The sequence below is a fragment of the Fukomys damarensis genome, unplaced genomic scaffold (assembly GCF_012274545.1).
Source record: "Fukomys damarensis isolate Sample0158 unplaced genomic scaffold, DMR_v1.0_HiC HiC_scaffold_29, whole genome shotgun sequence".
Classification (NCBI taxonomy): Eukaryota; Metazoa; Chordata; class Mammalia; order Rodentia; family Bathyergidae; genus Fukomys; species Fukomys damarensis.
In genome coordinates, this window is record NW_022900941.1 from 32,237,370 (window position 1) to 32,264,299 (window position 26,930).

The window sequence follows — 26,930 nt, forward strand, 5'->3', positions numbered from 1 at the left end:
AAAAAAAAAAAAAAAAAAAAAAAAAAAAAAAAAAAAAAAAAAAAAAAAAAAAAAAAAAAAAAAAAAAAAAACAAGATTAAAGAAGTATCTGAATTATACAGTCTTTCTCAAATTCTGATTTGTTAAGAATATCTACTGGTGGGAGAACATTCACATACTTTTGGAATTTCACTCTTTCCGGGCTTTTCTCATAAATGAGTCACAGATCCAATGACTCTAGGCTCCAAACCTTGAAGGAGTCACTGTTAACTACTCTCTTAAAATTGCTCTCATGCAAGTTTTCTCTCAAATGTGTTCTCATTAGCTGCTTTCACTTTAACAGACACAAAGCAGAAAAGTACTTAAGAAAACTATTTAAAATACGACCTTAGGGTTTTTTCTTGGTAAATTATCATAAAACTTCCTGAGGCAGATTGAAAAGCCACATGTGAGAAGCTTTACATATTTCTGCCTATAGATATTTTGTAATCAATTACAATAACATTATATACCTCATTTCGGCTGTAATAGATTCAATTACATAGTTAACATTTCCTGCTAACCTTTTCAAATACAGGAAAGCAAATTCCACCTACCTGATTGCTATGTTTATCTAATGCATATGTTATTCTTGTTATCTTTAATTCAAGTAGACATTTGCTTTCTTTGGTTACATAGCTGAATAACCAGTTATTTACCTGATTTGTAGATGCATTTAAACTGCTATGCCTCCAGGGATTGATTCATACATATTGTTATCATTATACTTTCTCTTAACAATTTATCTCTCCCAACAGTCCCATAAAATCGGTTGGTATAACATTACCCCCTTTTATGGGAACCTGGAGACATCACCACTATATTTGTGGGTAAATTTGTGCCAGCCAGTCAGAAATGTTGTCTGAGCCCATGAGGTTCTAATCTATTGCAAATTCCAGACCTACTCTACCTCCCAGGAGAGCCACAATTGGGGGAACTGTTATAGCATTTTGAAAAGTATTTATACTATGAATCATTAATAATTAGCTGTATCGAGTAATTACAATACCACCAAGCCCACAGACCTTCAAATATACATTTTTTTCTATAAGTAAGATGTATGATCACAAAGGAAGAAGAAATTTAATGAATACAACTATTTAGTATATAGTTTGGATTTGTTTTAGGAATATTTTGTTTAGTTTGGCGTAAGCAATGCACTTGAAGGGAGCAGTGTAGCTTAAAGTGCAAAATGTGCCTGTGGGTTTCAGAGCATTGTGAAGAGTAGATACTAAGCACTGTGTTTTTAAGGATCAATCATTGTAAAATTACCAAGAATTTAGTGAAGAATGAATTGGTCCCATCTGTTTTCTCTATGAACTCTAACTTTCATTCTCAACTTATTTTTCTCCAAACAGGTTGGAACTAAATACTAAGAAATTTTTCTAAAATTACAGTTTTGTAAAATGCACTTCAGTTTATGTGAATTAGAAAAGTTGACCAAGATTATCTGATTATTTTCACTGTTTTCAGAACTAGTGAATTGTCTCTGTTCTATTCATTCTAACTCCACCATTTTTGTTTGTTTTTAGTTTTCTCCTGATAAAAATAAATCTTTTACCATCTGTTAATAGTCCATTCCAAGTCAGACCTAAAGATGCCAAAAACACAAGGCAGAGGTGCAGAGGTCTAAAAGCACCAGGGAGTTGGTCTTTACATCGCCCCATTGAAAATGTGTGCAGTCACACAAGAGCCTAAGCCAAATTCTCCACAACCCCAATGGCAAAGATTTGGGCCCACACCACTGGAATAAAATATTTTTCACAAAGTATCAAAGTCTTTCACATCCATCTACAACAGGCATAGCTGCTGTTAAAAATTCAATTTTAAGTTCTAGTCTAGAGCACATCTACACCAAGAGACCGCATAACTGAAGTTTACCTAAAGAAACTTCAGTTAAACCGCAGGCAACTGTTTTCCAACAACTAGGCCCTGACAAATCCATGAAATATCAATGTACTTATACATCTACGAAATTCACGAGTAAAAATGACTTGAGGCTTATCATTTGTTTACTGAAAAGCAAGAACTCTACTATCAGAAGAAACACAGAGAGCAGAAAGATTTATGACAGAAATTCTCTGGCACTAAAGGTAAAGATTTTTTTTATTTAAATATCCTCTATAGTCAAAAAAGAAATCTAGGCCTGCCTGTCTGCGATCACCCGGCAGCGTGCGCGCGAGCTCCCGGCCTGCGCGGGAGCTCCCGGCCTGCGCGACAACAGACCCAGGAAGGACCCAAGGACCCCAGAGGGGGTTTTTTTCAGCTGCCTGCCTACCTGCCTGTCTGCGATCACCCGGCGGCGTGCGCGTGAGCTCCCGGCCTGCGCGACAACAGACCCAGGAAGGAAGGTAGCCGCGCGGGCGCCCTTGAAACACCCACACGACCCCCCCCCCCGTTCTCAAAACTCCTGATCGGGCCAGTCCTTAGACCAACTCTGCAGAGGCATAGGTTCCCATGAAGGGTAGTTTTCTGAGCTCCGAACTTTGATCATCTTTAAAGAAAGGGCAGGGGAAACCTGTAATAGAACGGAGTGGAGTTCAACCCTGAGGGTAAGGAAACTAAAGTTAGGCTTTGTAGATTGTGTTCAGTCTCAGTCGTGAGGAACAGCCATTGGCTAGCTATAACCAGGGGATTGGGTTCCGCATATGACTGTGCATGTGGTATAATATGAGATCAGAGATAGCCTGAAAGAGGACCTTCAAATTCTTTTTCTTTCCCTCTCTCTTGTCTCTTTTTTCCTCTTTCCACCCTAAAATTTCTTTCTTTTTTCTGTCCTGTCTCTCCAACTCAGTCTCTTGCTCCACCATAGTGTCCCTCATCTCCCTTTTTATTCCAGTTCCTGAAGAACTCAGACTTCTTTTTTTATTTTTTGTTTTTAGGACGGGTTTCTCTTTATGTTCTTTTCTCCAGTCATTTTACCTCACTCATGGCTCTGTACCTTCAAGGGAAGGCAAGCGCCTGTTACTGTTAAGGGGATATATTCCTGTCCTTATTCCTGCACTCTCTCTATCCCCCCTGAACTTAATAGCTTTGTAAAGATAGTAAGGTAATTCTACAACCTCTGGATTCACTTCAAACCTGCTCTAATTCTTTCACTTATCTAATCCTCTTGTTCTAAGTCGAACCCCCCATCCTAAATGGTAAAGATGCCATATTGAAAAGAATATTCACTGCAAACATACTATGAGCTGCTTCTTGAAATTAATCTAATTCACATGAGTTAAAGGTGATACATTAATGACTACCATAAGTGGTCAGTTGGCAAGCTGTGCCTGATCCTATTGGGCTGCTGAATGTATCAATTGGGACAAAGAGTGGTGATTGATTTAAAGAGTTGTTTTCTCTGATATTATGAAAACGAGAATGTCTATGAGTCATTAGAAACTCAAAAGCTAAAACGCAACTATATTAGGAAGATTTAAGTAATACCCAGAAATTAAAGAAGGACAACCCAACAATAAAAATAAAAATGAGAAAACACTTAAGCAAGACACAAAAACAAATATCCAGTTCACCAATAGCAAATAGTAGGACAAATGAGGATGAAAAGTCTGATAGTGAACCAACAGGACTCCCTGGACCCATAGCACAGGAGGTAACAAAATTGATCAATCAGGCTCTAGAAAAATTCAAATCAGAAATAATTTCCCAGCTAGCCAGAGAGATGATGAGCAAAATAGAAGTCATGATTCGAGACTCTAGAGCAGAAACTGAGAAAAAAATAGATGAGCTCAAGACTGTGATAGAAGCCATGAAGACTCAGCATAAGAAAGACATGGAAACAATGAATGCCCAACAGAGGAAAGAAATGGAATCCATAAAACAGATTCAAACAGATATCCAGGAGATTAAAAACTCTATTGAAAGTGTACGAAACAGAATAAAAGATTGCGAAGATAGAATTTCAGATATAGAAGATAGGATAGCAGTCAGTGACCGTGAAAAAAGAGGTCTATTAAAAACAGTAAGGGATCATGAGAAATCAATCCAACAACTCCTAGACGATACAAAGAAAAATAACATAAGACTGATAGGAATTCATGAAAAAACAGGAGAAAACACAAATGATATAAAAAAGCTCTTCACAGAATTAATGACAGAAAACTTCCCAAACAGAAGGGAAGAATTAGACATACAGATAAGTGAGGCATATAGAACCCCAACTAGCCACGATCAAAAAAAATCTACACCTAGACATATAATAATCAAGATTCCAGAAATCCAACAGAAAAACAAAATACTACAAGCAGTAAGAGAAAAGAAACAAATCACATGCAAAGGGAAGCCCATTAGAATCACAGCAGACTTTTCAACACAAACCCTTAGGTCAAGGAGAGCCTGGAGTGAGGTATTCCAAGTCCTAAAAGAAAAGAATCTCCAACCTAGACTTTTGTATCCTGCAAAACTCTCTTTCAAAATAGATGGGGAAATAAAATACTTCCACGACAAAGAGCACCTGAGAAATTTCATGAACACCAAACCAGCACTGCAAGGAATTCTAAACAATATCCTAGAAAAGGACAACGAAATTCACAATAACATGAGGCCCAACAGACCAAATCAAATAGGCAAGGCAAGAAACTAAAAGGAGATGGGAGAAAAAGTAAAAAGAGTCAACAAATGGACAAAAACATGACAAGAATAAGTCAAAATATATCAGTTGTAACCATCAATGTTAATGGCCTCAATTCACCAATCAAGAGAAACAGATTGGCAGAATGGATTAAGAAGCAAAATCCAACAATATGTTGTATACAAGAAACACACCTAGTGCAAAAGGAAGTCCATAGACTGAAAGTGAAAGGATGGAAAACAATTCTCCATGCGTCAGGAGTCCAGAAAAAAGCAGGGGTAGCAATCTTATTCTCAGATAAAGTAAATTTCAAACCAAAACTCATTAAGAGAGACAAAGAAGGACACTACATCCTTGTAAAGGGAACAATTCAAGAGGAAGAGCTGACAATCATAAACATATATGCACCAAATATAAATGCCCCCAACTATATAAAACAAATATTAAGTAACATGAAAAACCAAATAAGCACTAATACAATTGTAGTGGGGGATTTAAATACCCCACTATCACAAATTGACAGATCTACTAGGCAGAAAATCAACAATGAAATAATAGAACTGAACCAAGCTTTGGAACACATGGACTTAATAGATGTTTATAGAGTATTCCACCCCCAAAAACCAGAATATACATTCTTTTCGGCTGCACATGGATCATTCTCCAAAATAGACCACATACTGGCTCACAAAACAGGTCTAAATAAATGCAAAAAAATTGAAGTCATCCCCTGTTTATTATCAGATCATAGTGCAATCAAACTAGACATCAATAGCACAAGAAACTATAGAAACTTCACAAGCACATGGAAACTGAACAACACTCTCCTAAACAATCAATGGATTACAGAGGAAATTAAAGAAGAAATTAGACAGTTTTTACAAATAAATGAGAATGCCAATACAACATACAGGAATCTTTGGGACACAATGAAAGCAGTTCTACGTGGAAAATTCATAACATTGAATGCCCACACTAGGAAAACAGAGCGGGCTCAAATAAACAACTTAACGATGAAACTTAGACTCCTAGAAAAACAAGAGCAAGAAAAACCCAAAGCTCGAACAAGAGAGGAAATTATAAAGATCCGAGCAGAAATCAATGCAATTGAAATTAAGAAAACGATACAAAAAATAAATGAAACAAAGAGCTGGTTTTTTGAAAGAATAAATAAAATTGACAAACCCTTAGCTAATCTTATCAAAAAAAGGAAAGAAAAGGCTCAGATCCATGCAATTAGGAATGAAAAAGGCGAAGTCACAACAGATCCGAAAGAAATCCAGAGGATCATGAACACCTACTTTGAGAACCTGTACTCTAATAAAATGGAAAACACAGAAGAAATGGACAGATTTCTAGATACTTATGAATTACCAAAGTTGAACGAAGAAGATAAAAACATTTTAAACACCCCAATCACAATCAGTGAAATTGAAAATGTAATTAAAAACTTACCAACAAAGAAAAGCCCAGGCCCTGATGGATTCACTGCTGAATTTTACAAGACATTTAGAGAAGAACTACTACCATTACTCTTCAAACTTTTCAATGAAATTGAAAGAGAAGCTATACTTCCAAATTCATTCCTGGAAGCAAGTATCACTCTGATTCCCAAACCAGAGAAAGATACAACCAAAAAGGAGAACTACAGACCAATCTCCTTAATGAATATAGATGCAAAAATCCTTAATAAGATACTAGCAAACAGAATACAGAGGATTATTAAGAAGATCATCCATCATGACCAAGTCGGATTTATTCCAGAGATGCAAGGGTGGTTCAACATACGAAAGTCAGTGAATGTAATACATTATATTAACAAAGTCAAGGACAAAAACCATATGATCCTCTCAATAGATGCAGAAAAAGCATTTGATAAAATTCAACACCCATTCATGATAAAAACCCTGCAAAAAATTGGAATAGATGGTCTATACCTCAATTTAATAAAGGCTATTTATGAAAAACCATCAGCCAACATCATATTGAATGGCCAAAAACTGAAAACCTTCATGTTAAAATCAGGAACAAGACAAGGATGCCCACTATCGCCACTTCTCTTCAATATAGTTCTGGAAACATTAGCCACAGCAATTAGACAAGAGAAAGAAATTAAAGCAATAAAGATAGGAAAGGAAGAAGTTAAACTATCATTATTTGCTGATGATATGATACTCTACATTGAAGATCCAAAAAACTCCACCAAAAAACTTCTAGACTTAATTGACAGATTCAGTAAAGTATCTGGATACAAGGTGAATACCCAAAAATCAATAGCCTTTCTATACACAAATAACAGACAGACAGAAAGAGAAATAAGGGAAAAAATTCCTTTTACAATAGCATCCAAAAAAATGAAGTATCTAGGAATCAATCTAACAAAAGAAACAAAAGATCTCTACACTGAAAACTACAGCACTCTGAAAAAAGAAATCGAAGAGGATATAAAAAAATGGAAAGATATCCCCTGCTCCTGGGTAGGAAGAATCAACATAGTGAAAATGGCCATACTACCGAAACTGCTATATACATTCAATGCAATGCCAATTGAAATTCCAACACTATATTTCACAGAACTAGAAAAAAGAATCCAAAAATTCATTTGGAACCACAAGAGACCTAGAATAGCAAAAGCCATTATAGGCAACAGTCACATGGCACCAGGTGTAACAATTCCCAATTTGAAACTATACTACAAAGCCACTGTGATAAAATCAGCATGGTACTGGCAAAGAAATAGGCCTGAGGATCAATGGAACAGACTGGAAGACACAAAAACAAATGCAGATGTACTCAGCTACCTCATCTTCGACAAAGGAGCTCACCATCCTCAGTGGAGGAAAGATAGCCTCTTTAATAAATGGTGTTGGAAAAACTGGATATCAACCTGCCACAGATTAAAATTAGACCCTTATCTTTCGCCATGCACTAAATTAAAATCCAAATGGATTAAAGATCTAAATATTAAAACAGAAACATTAAACTTGCTGGAAAGTAAGTTAGGCAGAACTCTGGAAGACATTGGTATAGGAAAAGACTTTATGAACAAATCCTCAGTAGCACGGGAACTAGCAGAAAGAATCAACAACTGGGATCTCATCTTACTAAAAAGCTTCTGTACTTCAAAAGAAACCATTAGCAGAACTAAGAGACAATCTACAATGTGGGAAAAAATTTTTACCAGCTGTACCTCAGACAAAGGACTATTATCAAGGATATATAAAGAACTCAAAACAATCAGTCCCCCCAAATATAAAGACCCGATCCAAAAATGGGCATCCGAAATGAACAGACATTTCTCATACAAAGAAGTGAAAGCAGCAAGAAAATATATGAAAAAATGTTCCACATCACTGGTCATTCGAGAGATGCAGATGAAAACAACACTGAGATTCCACCTCACCCCACAAAGAATGGCTGCTATCAAGAAATCACACAATAACAAATGTTGGCGGGGTTGTGGGGAGAAAGGAACCCTCCTCCATTGTTGGTGGGAGTGCAGACTAGTGCAACCACTATGGAAATCAATATGGAGATACCTCAAAGAGCTTGGACTGGAGGTTCCATTTGACCCAGCCATCCCTCTGTTGGGTATCTTTCCAAGAGAACTAAAAGAATCATATCACAGAGAAGTATGTGCACCCATGTTTATAGCGGCACAGTTTGTAATAGCTAAATCTTGGAAACAACCTATTTGCCCATCCGTTGGAAACTGGATAAAGAAGTTGTGGTTTTTCTATAAAATGGAATATTACTCAGCCATAAAGAGCGAGAGAATAGATTCATTCATAGGAAAATGGATACATATTGAAGATATACTCCTAAGTGAAATAAATAAGTCCCACATGTGTAAATACCAAATAGTTTCCCTGGTGTGAATATTCTGCAACAATGCATAAGATTCTAATAAGATTACTGACATTTAGAAATGGGAGGAAAGGAGCTAAAGGTGTAGGGAAGGTGTGATACGTAGGGGAAGAACAAAAAGGGAAAAGAAAAAAATGTGAGAGAATGAAAAGATGAAAATAAAGTGTTTGTAGATGGGGAGGGGAGGAGGGGGTGAAGGGAGGGCAGAGGTAAGGGGAAAAAAATGAGAATCAAGACTTGCCATGTAAAGGTACATGATCCCAACAATGAATGTAACTGTACTGTATCCCTAAATGTACCAATAAACTCAATAAAAAAAAAAAAGAAAAAAAAAAGAAATCTAGCATAAAGATCAATGAATTTTCACAAGCTGCACATGCCTGTTTATCTATCTGTTAGATCAAGAAAGAAAAACACATCAGCTTTCTCAAGGACTCTTCATAGTCATTGCCCTCACCCTCTCCCTAAAAGAGCCCCTCACTCAGTTCTACTTCTTGTTTCCTGTCACACCTCTCCACGCTCTCAGGACTGCACTGGACCAAAACGGCTTCCACTGCCTGCCCTTCTCATACTCCTGCTGTGCCAAGACTCAATGTAGCTGGAATGTGAGAGGAGCAGGGAAGAAAATATTTAACTGATGGAGTTTGAGCAACTTCATTTAAACCCAGAATGCGGCATTGTGTATTCTATCACATGGACAGAAGAGCTTGAAGTATCATTTACGTTGAGTCGCAGAAAAATAAACTAGGTTAAATATTTTCATACCTCCATAAGACAAAAGTTATGGGTAAAATTAGCACAGGCTATTTATTCATAAGCTTGTGTCAAACACTTTTCAGCCATCCATCACTTTCCATTCACTCGGAGTTCAAAGATGTCAAGAGAATAAGTTTTAATAATGTTGAGAAGCCATAGTTGGCAAGAGTTGCAAAAAAGATAGGACTTTGGGGGCCAGGGATTTAGCTCAGCGGTTTGGTGGCCTGCCTCGCAAGCACAAGGACCTGAGTTCATTCCCCAGTACCAAAAAAAAAAAAGATAGGATTTTGTAGTGGTCCTTTTTTTTGTCATCATGGTCCTTATGGGGAGAAGGGTGCCATGGAAGACAGTATCTCAACTAAACACACCCTCTAGGGCCAGGGATTTAGCTCAGTGGTTTGGTGGCCTGCCTCGCAAGCACAAGGACCTGAGTTCATTCCCCAGTACCAAAAAAAAAAAAGATAGGATTTTGTAGTGGTCCTTTTTTTTGTCATCATGGTCCTTATGGGGAGAAGGGTGCCATGGAAGACAGTATCTCAACTAAACACACCCTCTAGGGCCAGGGATTTAGCTCAGTGGTTTGGTGGCCTGCCTCGCAAGCACAAGGACCTGAGTTCATTCCCCAGTACCAAAAAAAAAAAAGATAGGATTTTGTAGTGGTCCTTTTTTTTGTCATCATGGTCCTTATGGGGAGAAGGGTGCCATGGAAGACAGTATCTCAACTAAACACACCCTCTAGGGCCAGGGATTTAGCTCAGTGGTTTGGTGGCCTGCCTCGCAAGCACAAGGACCTGAGTTCATTCCCCAGTACCAAAAAAAAAAAAGATAGGATTTTGTAGTGGTCCTTTTTTTTGTCATCATGGTCCTTATGGGGAGAAGGGTGCCATGGAAGACAGTATCTCAACTAAACACACCCTCTAGGGCCAGGGATTTAGCTCAGTGGTTTGGTGGCCTGCCTCGCAAGCACAAGGACCTGAGTTCATTCCCCAGTACCAAAAAAAAAAAAGATAGGACATGCTCTAAAAACTGAATAACACATTTGGGTGTTTTTATATGAGCAATATATATGAAAATTATGAAAAGTTTATTGCAATGAGTACATATAAGCATTGTTCAATAATTAATAAACACTTGTAGAACACACTACTAATCAATTACTCACTCATTATCTACTTTTAGGACTAAATTTACCTTTCCTCGAGATGCTATTTAGAAGTAGCTCTTTGAGATCTCTCTCTCTCTCTCTCTCTCCCTCCCTCCCTCCCTCCCTTCTCCCTCCCTCTCTTTTCTACAATCCAGAATTTCTTCTTATTACATAGATTAAAAGTGATATTCATTGCCAAGCTATGATTCCACATTGGAAACTGTAGTACTCAAACTTTTGGAACACACGCCCCTATTTAATTAAAATTGTAGTACATTCAATAAACACTTTTCAGTCTTTCTCTTTTTTTGACCTCCCATCACTACTGTATTTGATAGTCACATTCATCTTGAAACTCTTTCCCTCACCTCCATGACACTGCTCTTTCTTGATTTTCCTTCTAATCTGTGAGCCCCTCCTTCTTAGGTGCCTATGAAATCCACCTTGTCTTCCTCAAAGCCACATCATAAGCTCTCTATTCTTCTAAATCTACTAAATCTACATACTCTTGCACAGTAATTTCGCTGCTTCCTTGCCTTAATTTACAATCTACATGCAATTATTTCCCAAAGCAGTGTCTCTCGTCGAAATTTCTCTTTAAAATGCCACACACTTTTATCCAGCTGCTTCTGGACACCTTCCTGTTAACCATTCTTATTGTTTTGCATTTATTATTTTTAGCCTGCATCTGAACTCATCAGTCCACAACAGCTTAGTAAAATCCCAACTATCTGGTTATCCAAGCTGAAGATTTCAGAATCATCCTTGATCACTCCTTCTTTATTACCCCCAAAACAGTGAAGTCCTAGATTTATAAATTTCACCCACTTTATATCTCTTAAATTTATTCACTCTTCCCTATCTCTACGGCCATGTATAGGTCAGAATATACACTGTTCACATGGAACAAAGCAATAGAATCCCTTTAGCTTTTCTTACCAATCTGCTTCTTCAAAGTGCAGACACAATAATTTTCAAAAAGCACCAAGATGATGATTTGAATTCTCCTGCTTCAATTATTTTGACCAACTCCTATTTCGCTGAGGGCAGATACTAACTCTTCTCCTTGGTTCTAAAGTCTTTCACATACTGGCTAATGTTTACTTCTCCAGTCTTGACTTTTTCTCATTTATACTCATAGCAATTCTTCGTAAAACAACTCATGAATTTCTTTTCTTAGCTCATCTCTCCACAGATCTCAGGCCATATGGGGAAACTGTGGGCATAATGCCTTCAGCACCTATCTTAGCACATTCACACAAGCCTGCTTTTTGAAGATTCTTGGCTCCCAATGAAAAAAAAACCCTCAAAAATATTTATCTTCAGATTTATGCCCCATGAATAAATTCACTAGCCCCATCTACATTCTGAATTGCAATCTCAACTCACCAAGACCAGCACTCTAGTAAAACAGGACCTTCTTCTGCAACTAGAGAGATGGTCTGACCCAGAAGAAAGAGCACTGGGACACCTGGCTTGCAGTTGTTTCTGCCACGTACCACTAGTGTAACCCTAAGCAGGTTATTTAACTTTTCCAAGTCTTGGTTACTTCTCTGTAAAATGGATCAGAGCATCCATTTCATTTGATTGAGGGATAAGAACAATTAGCTCACCTGAACCACTGGAGGTGTTCAAGAAGCACTGGTTCATTTTTCCTCTGCCAGTCTCCAAAAACGATATAGATTTATAGGTGTTAACATCTGTGTGCATCTGAGCTGCCACCGAATGTCACAAAAAAATTAATGTTCTTCTCTATGCTTTTTCTTTCAAATCTGCTCTGAAGTCAAGCAAAGAAGTTTTTGAAGTGCCAGACTGTACTTTGAAACTTTGCTTTGGATATTATATTCTTTTTTTAAAGTATATATTATCTTTAATATCGAATTAATTTGAATGATGTATTATGAGCTTTATCACTTTTGATGTAAATATGAAATCTAAATTTCTTTTGCTGAAATTTTAATAAAATCTACCCTGGGGGAATCTTTTTAATTCCTTCTTTTCAATATTATGCATAAATATTAATTACATCTTTTTTTTAGAAAACTACACAATATCAAGGTTCACATACAAAAACACTAGGAATCATTTGTGTAGAATGTGTCACTACCATTCTGGAACCTTAGAATACAACCCTAGAGCCCAGTTCCTTCTTGTTTTTATGCATTGTCCTGAGCAAATTAATAATAATGCCTACTTTCAACCTCAAAGATGATCTAGCTTTGGTAATAAATTATATGATCATGTACTTACCATGTAAAATTGTTCAGAAACCCAATGTATAATCAGAGTAGCCTGAGAAGCTTTTTAAAGGTACATAATCCTTTACCTCCTCCTTAAACATCAAAATCAGTTTGTGACTCAGAAGTCTATATCTTATGAAGTTTTTCAACCCACGCAGGTAATCTGCCAGTGGAAGAATACCCTATTCTACTTCAATTTCTTCCTTCACTCTTCTCTAACAAGGAAAAACTTCCTCAGAGATAGCTGAGGAAAACCAAAAGTATATTACTATAATTTTTCTTTAATTAAAGAAAAATTTGATATAATTTTCTAAGAATGCAGATGTGACATCAAGTCAGTCTTTTCAGGTAGATTCCTTAGGAGGATTTCAGCATTCTAATGATGAAAAAGCTAATATTTATTGATAATTTACTGTATGCCAGACATTGCACATAATGTTTTCTTTGTATTGCTTGTAATACACCTTTAAAAATCCTTAAAAAGAGAGAAGACAGGAAACTACAAAGTAGTAGTCTAGTGATAGGGAAGAGACTGGAAAACAAATGAATAAAAATAATCAAAATATGTACATACATACCAATATATCATCATGAATCTCATTAATCTGTACTGCTAATATGCACCAATAAAAAGAAAGAAAAAATAACCCTCAAAGCTTCAACAAAGAAGATACACAGAAAGAAAATGGTATTCACCATCATTTGCCATTAAAAAATGACAAATGAAAGCAGAAATAAGACAGTAGCGCACATTTACTAGAACATCTAAGATGCAAAGCACTGACAACACCAAGTGCTAGTCTGGATGTGGAGAAACAGAAATTTTCATTTACTGCTGGTGAAAAAGCAAAATTTTATAGCCACAGTGGAAAATAACTTAATAGTTTCTTTTTTATCTTTATTAAGTTTATGGTACATTTTAGGTATACAATACAGTTACATTCAATAGTTTCTTATAAATGTTTACTTGTAAGATCCAGTAATCGTATGCTTTGATATTGACTCAAATGAATGGAAAACTATACCACACAAAAATCTACAGCTTTATTCTGTTTGTTTGTTTGTTTGTTTTGGTACCGGGAATTGAACTCAGGACTTTGCACTTTCGATGTAATGGCTGCACCACTGAGCTAAATCCCTGCCCTGCAGCTTTATTCTTAACCATCAAACATTATAAGCAGCCAAGAGTTATCCAGTAGGTAAATAGATAAACTGTGGTCAATCTAGGCAATAGAATACTCAACAATAAAAAAAATGATCTATCAAATCATGAAAAAACATTGAATAAACTTAAATACATATTGTTTGATGAAAAAAACTAATCTGTAAATACTGTATAATATGACTCCAACTATATGCATTCTGGAAAAGACAAAACGGTTGTCAGTAAAAACATGAATGGTTGTCACCCTTTGAGATATGGGAAGGAAAGATGAATAAATGAAACACAGGATATTGTATCAGTGAAACTATTCTGTATAGTACTTCAATGGCAGATATTATTCATTTATCAAAACCTGTAAAATGTAAAATAGTGAATCATAATGTGATCTAAAGTTAACAAAATATGTCAGTACTGACTCCTCCTTGACTACAACAAATGTACCACACTGATGCAAGATGTAATACTGGGATAGGGAGAAGAGGATATATGAGAAATTTCTTACTTTCACCTAAATTTTTCTATAAACTTTAAATTGATCAAAGGATAGCCTATTAATTTTTTTAAATCCAATAATATAGATACAATTGTCATCCCCATTTTATTGATCAGGAAGCTCATAACAGAGAATATTATTTGTCCAAGTCAAATTATTGGTAAACACAGATTTGAATCCCTGCAATATGACCAGAGTCCATGAATTTCACCTGTACATCACAATTTTCTAATTTATATAGCCATTAAAAAATTGACAAAATTCAATCTCAATTTTGAAAAAAAAAATACTACAAAGGAGTTTGGTAAAATGAAGCAATTTCTGTCCAAGCATCTAATTTGTTGCCTCCATTAATAGTAAGTGTGCTTAAATAGGAAGTAAAGGGCTAAAGGTGTAGGGAAAGTGGGAAGGGTGGGGGAAAGGCAATAAGGGAGAGGAAAAAAATATGAGAAATTGAAAAAATGGAAATAAAGTGTTTGTAAATGGGGAGGAGAGGAGGGGGTGAAGGGAGGGCAGGGACAAGGGGAAAAAATGAGAATCAAGACTAATCATGTAAAGGTACAGGATCCCAATAATGAATGTAACTGTATTGTACACCTAGATTGTACGAATAAACTCAATAAAAAGAAAAAAATAGTAAGTACACTTAAGATCATCAAGGAAATAACCAAACATTAACTTTTCCAGAAACACCATTGTGTCCTATGACAGTAATTTACTTCATCCCAAAATATCTAGACTGCTGTCTCAACATTTTCATGAAGAATTGCTTTTTAGGGCCAATGTCACCCCATGACAAAATGCATACACACAACACACAGGAAGTCACTTCTTAGAGAGAAGCATGAGTGTGGGAGTTGAGAGTCAATACATTTACTTGCTTTTTTAAAAACCATTAAAAAGTCAACTAGAGACTGGAAGAAATTGTACTCATTAACAATTACTGCATCTATCAACTGTTGATGCCTTAGGGTAGAATCAGAGGGGCAGAAGGGTAACGGCAGGGTTGAGACCGCCATCTAGTCACCGCAGCCAGTACCTGGTAGCACTTGTCTGGTAGCACAGCCCTACAGAGGGATCACCTGAGGAGGGAGAAATGAGGCTCATAAGATGTTGTAAGCAATGGCCAGGGCAGTGAAACTCCTAGAGTCAGGAATCTGAAGGTCAATCCTCTTTTGAAAGAATCGATATGATTGTTTAAAAAGTCAGTCCAAAAATTTCATGGATACATCTTGTAACATTCAGGGTCCATATGGATGGAAATGTGAGTTAGAAAACTCATACCTCTCTAATAAAATTATCATCCCCTCAATGTCCCCTAAAGGTTTGTCTCAGAGCTTCAAGGGATCTTCCATTCTTGCCTTCAGCAAATGCTAAGTGCCAAGAATTGTTCTGGAGGCTAGAGACGGTGTGGTCAATAAATGGGCATGTTGTAGTTCCACGAAATATTTCCATTAACTTCCTGAACAAACTACTGGCACATCTACTCTGAAGAAAGCAGTGGCTTCTTTGTAGGAGGTTTCTAAATCTTCTTTGCTTGGAAATCATCGTGTTTCTTATTTAAAATTTTGTAATTGACACATCACATAGGATAAAGAAGCTGACAACTTGAAAGAGACGTGACTGTGTGAGAAATCTTCATAGGATAAGGTTGAAGGTGCACGTAACAAGAATTCCCAACATAATTACACGCTCAGAATTAGCAGTTTAAGTGGTTAAGCAGCCTCTACAAAGAGAAAGAGATTTGAGAATGACAAGTCAAGGCCAAGATCCACAAGGCTAGAACCCTGAGGCTGGATAGATGCACCAGTATTTGTAAGCTTGGTTTGCTGATTTAAATTCATTGTGAAATGAAGCATTTTCCCTTATTAATGACCACTTAGTTATATATAGTACACTAAGGGCTTTGTTAAAGATAAGCTCTTTTAATCAAATGAATTATTAGATATGGGCTTAAAAACATATAATAGACAGTTGGAAATTCGTTAATTTTTTTCTTATTAAAGATTACTTAGCCATTGCTCCTAGACAAATAGGTAAGTGCAACAATAAAACAGATATAAACAGATTAATTTAGGGACACTTTTTCTGCCATAATCACCTCACTTAACATTTTGCTTCCATATGATTAGAAATGCTAAAATAAAATGTCAAGTATATTTTGGAAATTAGGATGTAAAATAGGCAGCTGGTGATATTACAGTCTTCATGTGGCAGAATAGGCTTTTCTTTTCCCCTCATTCCTTTCCTGCATTTCCTACTCTTTCCTGTGTGGGACTAGAAGTGAATTAGGTTAAAAGGAAATTAGATGAAGCATCTTCAGTGTGATTGCACTAGTCAGAACACACAACGTGAGGCCACATGACAAACGCCCCCAAGAGTTGAGTGGCTCACTGTGCATCTGTGCTCACACTGCTCACAGGCTGAGTCCGGGCACTTTGGAAAAGGCTGTGCTCACATCCTCCTCCCTCCAGGCCCAGGTCAGAGGAGCAGCCACTGTCTGGAATGGCCATTGGGGCAGAGAAATGAAGAGAACGATCAAAGCACAAACTGGCTTCCAAAGCTTCTACCAATGGGACACTCTTAGTAATTAATTTCACATGTAATTGGATGGACCAAGCCACAGTAGTGTAGAGTATAATTCTTCGCTAGTGAGAATTTAAGCAGATACTGGCTTTAAAAAATACAATCCACAATGATAATTGTTCAAGTTTTCTTTGAAACTGCAGCCTATTTAGGCAAAATACAGATCTGCTACCTTTTACAAGGTTTCTGATGAACCTAAAAGTCCTACGCAATGAATGTAAAAGGGTGTGGAAATATCTAGAAGGAGAGCAAGGGCTTAAAACAAAAGTGTCAAAAATCATTGGTGAGGGAAAGAGCTACCTGAGAAAGGATTTTGAGATAGCCAATGCTTTGAAAGAATGAAAACTTTGCCTCAAATATGCATGCTTGCTTTTTCTGTCATAATTGGACTTTGAACATAGTCTCTTGTAGAAAGGATAGTTCCTGGCTGGTGATACCACGTGACTAAATTCTAGTGGAGAAGATGTAAGTAGAAGTAAAATATGGCAGCTTTCAGACAGTTCTCTAAGAGAACATAGACCCTTTGTCTTGCTACCTTTCAGCAATGTCATCCCCTTGGATTTGCACATAGGTTTTATAACATTGGTTAGCAGGTAGTTGGAAGAAGTTTGGGTGGGGAGCTATGTGTTTTAAGGCCTCTACACTGTTACTGAATATACAAATTTGATTATAAAATATTTAAGTTAGGTTTGGAGTTTGGGTTTTTGTTGTTCTGTTTTGTTTTTGTGGGGAGGGGGTGTTTGTTTTTATGGCACTAGAGATGAAACCCAGGGACCCAAGGAACACGCTACCACTGAACCAACTAAGCTACCTTCATTGCTTTTTTTTTTTAATATAGTGTCTTACTATATAGTTTAGACTGACCTCAAACTCACTATGTAGCCCAAATTGGCCACAAACTTGTAATTCTCCTGCCTCTTCTACCCTCCCAAATGCTAGGGTTGCAGGTATGCACCATCATACTCAGTTTTTGTTTGTTTGTTCTGAGTCAGGGTCTCACTCTGCTGCCCATGCTGACTTTATTATTTTTTATCATCTTTAATTGAGTTTATTGGTACATTTTAGGGATACAGTACAGTTACATTCATTGTTGGGATCTTGTACCTCTACATGACAAGTCTTGATTCTCATTTTTTCCCCTTACCTCTGCCCTCCCTTCACCCCCTCCTCCCCTCCCCATCTACAAACACTTTATTTTCATCTTTTCATTCTCTCACATTTATTTTCCCTTTTTACTCTTCCCCTACCCATCCCACCTTCCCTACACCTTTAAATTTACATTCCTCTTGCTTCAGCCTCCAAAGTAGCTGGGATTATAGGTGTGCACCATGATGCCCAGCAAGAAAAGAAAAGTTTGAAGAAAATTAGTCAAGGAATCATCGTTGGACTTACACTGCATCTTAACCTAGAGAATTTAGATAATCAGAGTTAAAGAATGAAAGAGCCAGCCAGGTGCAGTAATGCAGCCAATAATCCTGGCATTCAGGAGGCTGAGGCAAGAGAATCACTGTGAGTTCAAGGCCAGCTTGAATTACACAGTGGGACCCTGTCTAAAAAAAAATAAACAGAGTGAAAGGAGTAAATGAACACTGACATTTGGAAGTATCTCTTAATAATAACCTCAGTTTCTGAGCACTTTCTCTACACCATGCATCTGTGCTAAGCACATTATTTTATTCGATTCTGTACCCACTCAGAAATGCCAGCATTATTATTTCTGGTTTTAGATGGAATTTTTTTAAAGATTGAAAAACTTTCTCAGAGTTGTGCAGCTAGTAACGATAACCAGTAGAGCTACAATTTAAACCCAGGTTTGTCTGCAATAATGTTCTTCTCTTCACATAAGTTAAGAAATAAACAGAAGTACCTGGGAAGAAATGTGCTGGGCATTTTTTGGAAAGGCAACCTAGTTGGAACAAGATCATTTAAGGAAATACTAAAGCCCCCTCCTATCAACTGGTGGATGTTCTCTGACTTAGAACTAGTTAATATTGGCTTTCAAAGAACATAATTACAAGAATATATTTGCAACCTAAGCAAAAGCCAAATTAAAGAATGCTTGCCAAAGTCAGGTAAAAATGTTCATGCCACTATTCCTTTTCATCTATGTAGAAAATTAAGTCATCTGTCTTCTCAATGAAATATGCTTTTAGATCTAGGGGGACTGTATAATGCTTATATTTTATATGATAGTCATTTAACTATCTCAATTGTCATGTTTACCATTCAATTAACACCTGTACTTGCAATATTCTTTGTAAACATTACTCCAGTGTACTTTTGGATAGCAAAATGACATGAATATTAAAACATTTAGGGAAACAATCTAGTTATGTCTAATGAAATGCTTTGCTGTGGTAACTAACTTGTGTTTTCAAAATTCTCACCAGTGGTAAAAATGATGGTTGAATTTTTAGTTTTCAGATTTTCATCTGAATAAGCAAATGTAATTTTGTGTAATATTCCAAATACAACATACATTGTGTGCTTCTTTAGACAACTATAATTTCACAATCTCTGCTATAATAAGTGAACCTGCAATTGTCTAGCATTGAGATGCTTCAATGAATACAGCAGCTGATAGAAACTAGAAAATGCCTACATTTTTCTTTGGCCACGTATCTCCCATAAGTCTACCTTCTCGAGCTACAACAAACTGTAATGAACATTTGTATTTTATCTGGATATGAACTAACTCAGTATCCACAGCAATTTTTAAAACTAAAACAAATGGTTTAAAATGATCCATAGTTAACAAAACTTGTAACACAAATCTAACAGATACCAAGTTCTAAGACAGGAAAAATTGAACAAACTGAAACTACATTGATTTTTTTCTATTAAATTCTACAAGAAGTTTTCTTATAGCCCTTTAATGTATGTTTCTTATCTAAGCCAGTATGTTTTCATAAATATGAAGGCTATTCATCTAGCTTTAACACTCAGGGTTCATAGTTTTTTCTATACAAATCTTCATAAGTAGAAACTTTTGTTCAAACTCCTTTGAACCATCTTCAGTGGAAAATTTTATTAGAAGATATGTAAAAAGGTCATAGCAACTGCACTGATGTTCTTGATTTGAAAGCAACAAAAATACTATCCAAACTAATCTATGAATTCAATGCAACCATCAAAATATCAATGACATTCTGCACAGAAATTTTTAAAAATAAAACTCAAATTTTATTTGTATCCAGAATAGTCAAAACAATCCAAAGCAAAAAAAAAAAAAAAAGGATGAAAGCATTTCACACTACCTGTATTAGAAATGTGTGGCATAGCTTTAATACCCAAACCACATAGTACTTGCACAAAAACAGACACATACACTAATGGAACAGAATAGGAAATTAAGGGAAAAAAATCCACCTATTTATTGCCAACTGATTTTCAATAAAAACACAAGGAACGTACTTTGGAAAAGGAAAGTCTCTTTAATGTATGGTGCTAGGAGAACATCAATTAATAATGGATCAAAGACTTAAATTTCAGAGCCAAAGCAATCAAACTACTAGAAGAAAACATAAGAAGAATACCTCAGGACATTAATCTGGGTTCAAATTATTTTAATGTTACCTCTAAAATGCCAGCAAATATTGACAAATAGGATTATTTCAAACTGAGAATCTTTTCCACAGCAAAGGAAACAGCCAACACAATGAAGAAACAACCTACAGAATGGAAGGAAATATTTGCAATCTGTTCATTTGGCAAGGGGTTAATATCCAGAATATATAAGGAATTCACAACACAGCAAAAATAATAATAATCTAATATTTAATTGGCAAATAATCCAAAAAAAGTCTCAAAAGAATGTATACAAATGGCCAAGAATATAAAAATGTTCAACATTACTAATTTCTCACTCTTCCTCAAGGAATTCTATTGAATGACTAAAGTTTTAAAAAATCAAGTCAAGCATTCCTTCTTTTAGGATGTTTTCACTCTGATCTGCTGCAATAAATTAATAATACTCATAAGAATATAGCCACATTTTGAGTACTGCACAAATCCCACAAATGCAGAAATTAAATAGGCATGTCTATTGTTTTGAAAAATATTTGCAATTTTTGTCATGCTGTATAGATCAATGACAAAAATCTGATCAAAGCTTCCTTTGGCACGAGCAAAATATTTTGTAAATATATTACTTGTTTATTTCCTCTTCACAGGTTATGGAGATTTAGACATTCAAATCAATGCCACTGGCAATTCTTTTATTGAGGCAAATGTTTTCTCCCAGTCTACAAAATGTATTCGTGTCACACTTCAAAGCAGGTGGGACTTTTCTGCACATAAAACATAAATTTGCAATACAAACCATATTCCCTGTGATCCTCAAACTTTTACATATCTCCCTAATAACAATCTGCATTGAGTTCTTTCACTGGTTGCATTTTGCACTCTATTTGTCACTGACTCACTTTGTAATTTTTTAAATCAACAATGAGAACAGCGGAAATTGTCATCAATAATAAGAACAATCCTAGGTAACTGTAAAAGTTAACTATACTACATGATAGTCTGCAGCAGAGCCAAAGGACAGATCTACAGTGCAGAAATAAATTCAAGGTCACTAAGTACAAAATGCAAGGCAGATCACAGTGCGAGTGTGCAGATATATAGAACCAAGCTCCCATCCTTTCCTCTCACCAAAATCAGGGGCCATTGGAGGCTGCCACAGTCAGACTTCCAATAACCGCTCTCGTGTTGGTGGTGGGAATATAGTAGGGACAATATTTTTGAAAATGGCCATCATCAAGAACCCTAGAAATGTTCAAAAACTTCCAGCCCTGCTGAATCTCTAAAGAATCTATCCAATTCTGAAACAAGTCTATCTTAAGGAAACACTTCTAAATAAGGAAAACAGTAGGCACAAGACATTGTTTAGGGATTGTTCACAACAAACAAATGGAAAGAATATTACAATAAGAGCAGGCTCATTAGATAAATTACTCTTCCCAAATGACCATAGGGAAGGAGGTGGGGGGTGCTGAGTGACAACACAGTGTGAACAAACTGTGTCAAACACACTAAATAAGCTCAAACTATGCCTGGGCATAAAATGAAATGTTTATGCATTCCACCCCAAACTGGTGGAAAAACATTTCTACTTCTCTATATTATTTGTCTATAAAGGATATGCATTACTTTTGCAATAAAAATATGATAAAATTTATCTTTAAGCAAGAAAACCCTCTGTAAAAAGTTAAATGAGGACAAAGCCCAAAGAAGGAAGTAGATCAACGAAGTGATTATTTTCTCTCTCCCATTAGCTAAATATAGCACTGAAATGTTGACCCAGCTGCTGGGCTTTCCTATGTCTAATGAGGGGCTTGCCGTAGCTCTCAGTAAGGATCTCTATGATTCAGGGCAGGCCAGCATTTAAAATTGTTGGCACAATGCACTGCACACATTCTCCGGTTTATCAGCAAATCCACAGCGGCATGCACTTTCTCTTTTTCTCCCACCTATGAATATGAAGTTTTTTGCTATGTCTTTATTGTCGGTGATGAGGGCTAGGGCCCATCCTTGTACCCTCTTCCTGGAGGGCAGTGAGCTCAGCTTCACAGCACTGGGAAGGCAGTGGCTCAAAAGTGCAGAAACAATTTCTTTGAATAATAAGTCAGGGTATGTGGATATTAAAAGATGGGAAAAAAATAAATGTTAATCTCCTTCTAATGAAAGAAGGTCAGCTTAGCCACAATTTTAATGTCAAAGTCAGTGACTATTTTTCTTTTATTTTTTTGTGGTACTAAGTATTGAACCCAAGGCCTTTGCACTGAGCTACATCCCCAGTACATTTTTATATTTTATTTTGAAACAAGATCTTGCCCAGGCTGTGGTCAAACTTCAGAGCCTTCTGAGCATTTTGAGAGACTGAAAATTCTAAGCATTCAACCAATGAGGGGATTCACTTGGAAATTGTGTCTCTTTGTTTGTTTGTTAACAGAAAACTTAACTTTGACAGAGCGAAGCCATAGCCCTCTTTATCTTTCTACCCAAACTCCATCTTTTCCTCATTCCTCCTAAAAACTCCTCTGGGGCCAAGTTACTCTACCATCAGTGTAGAATTAGTTGCCTTTGGTTGGAGTCATTTTGTCTGTTCAAAAACACTAAATTTAAAACCAAAACAGAGATATCTAGTTGACTCTGTTTGCTTTTTTGCCACTGACCCAAAAAGCCTTTATCAACATTATTAAAAAGCATTATTCCATAAACTAGTTACATAAATGCCAGAAGTTACAGTGCTTACTTGTAATTTGGTTTAGACCCTTCTGAGCAAGGAGGCATTTGATGCAAAGGGGAAACTAACAGACAGTCTCTATAAAGGAATGTTTTATATCTCTTTATATAGTGTCTGATGATACAAATGCTCAAAATATATTGGATGAGTCTCTAAAAGGTGTCTTGTAGTATTCTAAAATCATTGCATAGGAAAAGACTGTATCTTAAAATACCTTTGTCTCTCCTGTATAGTCATGGCATCATAATATGTATCTAATCAATTTTTTAGGTAAATAAAAAATAAACTTTCAAACAAGCATTTCTAAAATTTGTTAAGCAAATTTTTTGCCAAGCACCCATGAATGTCCTTGTCTCTTAGCCTCTACATTCCTGAAATATACAGTTGTCTCTCAGACTGGTACCAGTTTTTGTCTTTCCTTTAAATTTCTTCAAAAACTATGACTCTCCACTTATAAGAGCTTGCATTGAATTTGAACTTGGGTGACAATGATTGAAAATTATGATTCACATTTTAGCGTCTCTGTTCTCTCTTGTGAAGACTCATACAGTATAATAAACACACCCTGCCACCCTGAAAAGGAATGCATTAGCCCCAAGACAATATTGAACCACCACATCCAGCTAAAGGAATCAATAATCACTTTACATCGAGATTTGACCAGAAGCAAAGCAACTGTTTTTCAAATCTAATTTCATTTGAAAAGGTAGTGATAAAATAAAGCAGATTATACAGACATTTAAAGTATGTCTGGAACCTCAGTGCAATTTTGTCTGTAACAGACTAGAATTGCAATAAAGCTTTCTCCTAGTAAATATGTATGCATTCAAGTAACCTAAGGTGTCATTCAAAGCAGCAGATAATTTCGCAGTGCCCCATGAGAAAACTGACAAAGTAAATAGCTTTGTTATCGATGCATATGTTAACTACCAATAAAAAGTAAGATTGAAAATTCGGTTTCACTAAAAATATCTAGCAGTTCATTGAAGTTCTGGCTGGCAGGTCTTGCAAAGAAAGGAGACTGACAAAAAATCCAGTTGGAAAGGAGAACTCGAACAACTTCAAAAGGTAAGTATACCAGTGGTTCCCTATCGCGCTGCAGATGAAGACCTCAGCAGAGTCGCCGTCTTCAGATCCCGAAACCGAATCCCAGTGCTGTCAAGGATTCACCCTGAAAACAGGACGGTCATCGTGCAGTGCAGTCAGCCTCTTGTTGGTATGAGTGGAAAACAAAATAAAGATGATGAGAAATATCTTGACCTCATCAGGGAGACTAATAGACAGATTTCGAAACTCAAAATCTATGATGCAAGACCCAGGGTCAATGTGATGGCCAACAAGGCAACAGGAGGAGGATATGAAAGTGATGACACATATCACAATGCCGAAATGTCCTCCTTAGACATTCATAATATTCATGTCATGCGGGAATCTTTAAAAAAAAAGTGAAAGACGTTGTTTATCCTAATGTAGAAGAATCTCATTGGTTGTCCAGTTTGGAGTCTACTCATTGGTTAGAACATATCAAGCTGGTGCTGACAGGAGTCAAAGTTGCAGACAGAGTTTCTTCAGGGAAGAGCTCTGTGCCCTTGCATTGCAGTGACGGCTGGGACAGGACTGCTCAGCTATCCTCCCTGGCCATGCTGATGTTGGACAATTTCTACAGGAGCACTGAAGGCTTCAAAATCCTGGTACAAAAAGAGTGGATAAGTTTCGGACATAAACTTGCATCCAGAATAGGTCATGGTGATAAAAACCACACCAATGCTGACCGATCTCCTATTTTTCTCCAGTTTATTGATTGTGTATGGCAGATGTCAAAACAGTTCCCTACAGCTTTTGAATTCAATGAACGCTTTTTTATTACAATTTTGGATCATCTGCAGAGCTGCCGATTTGGTACTTTCTTATTCAACTGTGAATCTGCTCGAGAAAGACAGAAAGTCCCAGAAAGAACAGTTTCTTTGTGGTCAATGATCAACAGCAACAAAGAGAAATTCAAAAACCCCTTCTATACAAAAGAAATCAATCGAGTTTTATATCCAGTTGCCAGTGTGCGTCACTTGGAACTCTGGGTGAATTACTACATTAGATGGAACCCCAGAATCAAGCAACAACAGCCAAATCCCGTGGAGCAGCGCTGCATGGAGCTCCTGGCCTCGCGTGACGACTACGTCAAGCGGCTGGAAGAGCAGCAACTCGCCAACTCAGCCAAGCTTTCAGACCCCCCCCATCCTCACCTTCCCAAATGATGCCCCATGTGCAAACTCACTTCTGAGGGGGAACCCTGGCACTTCGATTGAGCTCAGAATAAAGGAAATAATTGTGGGCATCTGTACAAAGTAGAGTAAAATATTTGCCTCCATGTAGATGTTGAACTAACCTTACCTTAAACTCGTGAAGATGTGCCTTCTAGAATACCTATTACAAGAAAACTACATTGTCCCCAGAGCAATCAGAAGAAAGGATCCAATCCCAATGATGAATGTAACTGTATTGCATACCTAGATTGTACCAATAAACTCAATAAAAAGAAAAAAAAACAAACTAGGAATCTACAGTTCCGATTTAAAAAATTTTTAAAAATTTTTTTTAAAAAAGAAGAAAGGATCCAAGAGGAGGTTCTGGAAAATCCTAACACCTTTAGAAAGCAGTTTTTGAGAGATAAAATTTAATTTATCTCTATAGAAATGCTACATATATGATATGTGTTTTCTGGGCTTAATTGCAACAGCATTGTTTTAAATCACAGGGAAAATGTTTGTCCAGGGGGTTTTCCTCATGCTGCTTAGAAGACAGAAGTTGCTTTGGTTTCTCTGAAATGAATCCAAATGTTAAAGGTGGGTATTACTGCCAAAACCAAATCAAGCTAGGCTTCCTTGGCATTCTTCAGAAGCAACATGTAAAATAATTGCCAACTTTCATACCATCCTAAGTGGTGACGTAAAGAAAAACAGCTGTTTCTGCAGGTGAGTTTTTCATTATTTTGAAATTTTGGAATAAAAAAGGTTTTCCCCTAATTTTCAAAAGCATATTTTTATATTAAACTGATGGGACCCAGTTAAATATGATTTGAATTTTCTTCACGTTGCCAGTTCTACTTTCTAGACTCTCTCATGAGCTTGCCCAAAACTCTGAATTGTTTTCAGGTTGTGGCAAACCCCATATATAGCACTGTTTGATACATAGCACTGTGGGAATGTTGGGTTCCTCCTGCTGCTTTGGTGAATGTTTGAGCAAACATGGTTCTCGTCAATGCAGCTGATCTGCCAAGACGTAGGGTTAACCTTGGATGTGGGATATGTGAGCCTCTCTGCTAGAGCATCATTCTCTGACATAAATGCCCTGGATGTACATCTGTAGAGTGTATTTGAAAGTATTTTGTTTATGTAGTTCAGTTTAAATGGTGTTGGGTTTCCCTCCCCCAAAACATGCATAAAAACTGTTTCTACAAATTTTTACTCAAAGTACTGAGCAGTTTGCTCTTTCAGGTTGTTTTGTTTTGTTTTGTAGTATTAAGTGAAATTTTAAATGCACAGTTGTATTGGATATTTGAACTAACTCATTTAGTATATTTGTAAAAGCTAAGTCTAGAGTTAAAACAATGTGTTTTACAATGGTTTGTAAAGGACTATTTATAGCTAACATGCTTTTGTTTTCAATGAATTAAGAGATTAAATATATCTTTGTAAATTATTTTATGTCATAGCTTAATTGGTCTACCAAATAAGACATTTCAAATAAAGCCTTATAATGTATGAATTTTGTAAGTATAAGAAATTTTATTAGACATTCTCTGGCTTTTTGTAAACGCTGTAAGTATTTCATAAATTAACAA

At 36.5% G+C, this 26,930-nt stretch overlaps 1 protein-coding gene across 1 annotated transcript; it reads left to right on the top strand.

The window, feature by feature from the left end:
- Window positions 1–12,547: 12,547 nt before the first annotated feature.
- LOC104848619 (myotubularin-like) lies at window positions 12,548–25,370 on the top strand. The gene is given in 4 exon segments (XM_033757228.1): window positions 12,548–12,583; window positions 24,095–24,529; window positions 24,532–25,318; window positions 25,321–25,370. Coding segments are annotated over 4 exon segments (1,308 nt in total).
- The last annotated feature ends 1,560 nt before the right edge of the window (window positions 25,371–26,930 follow it).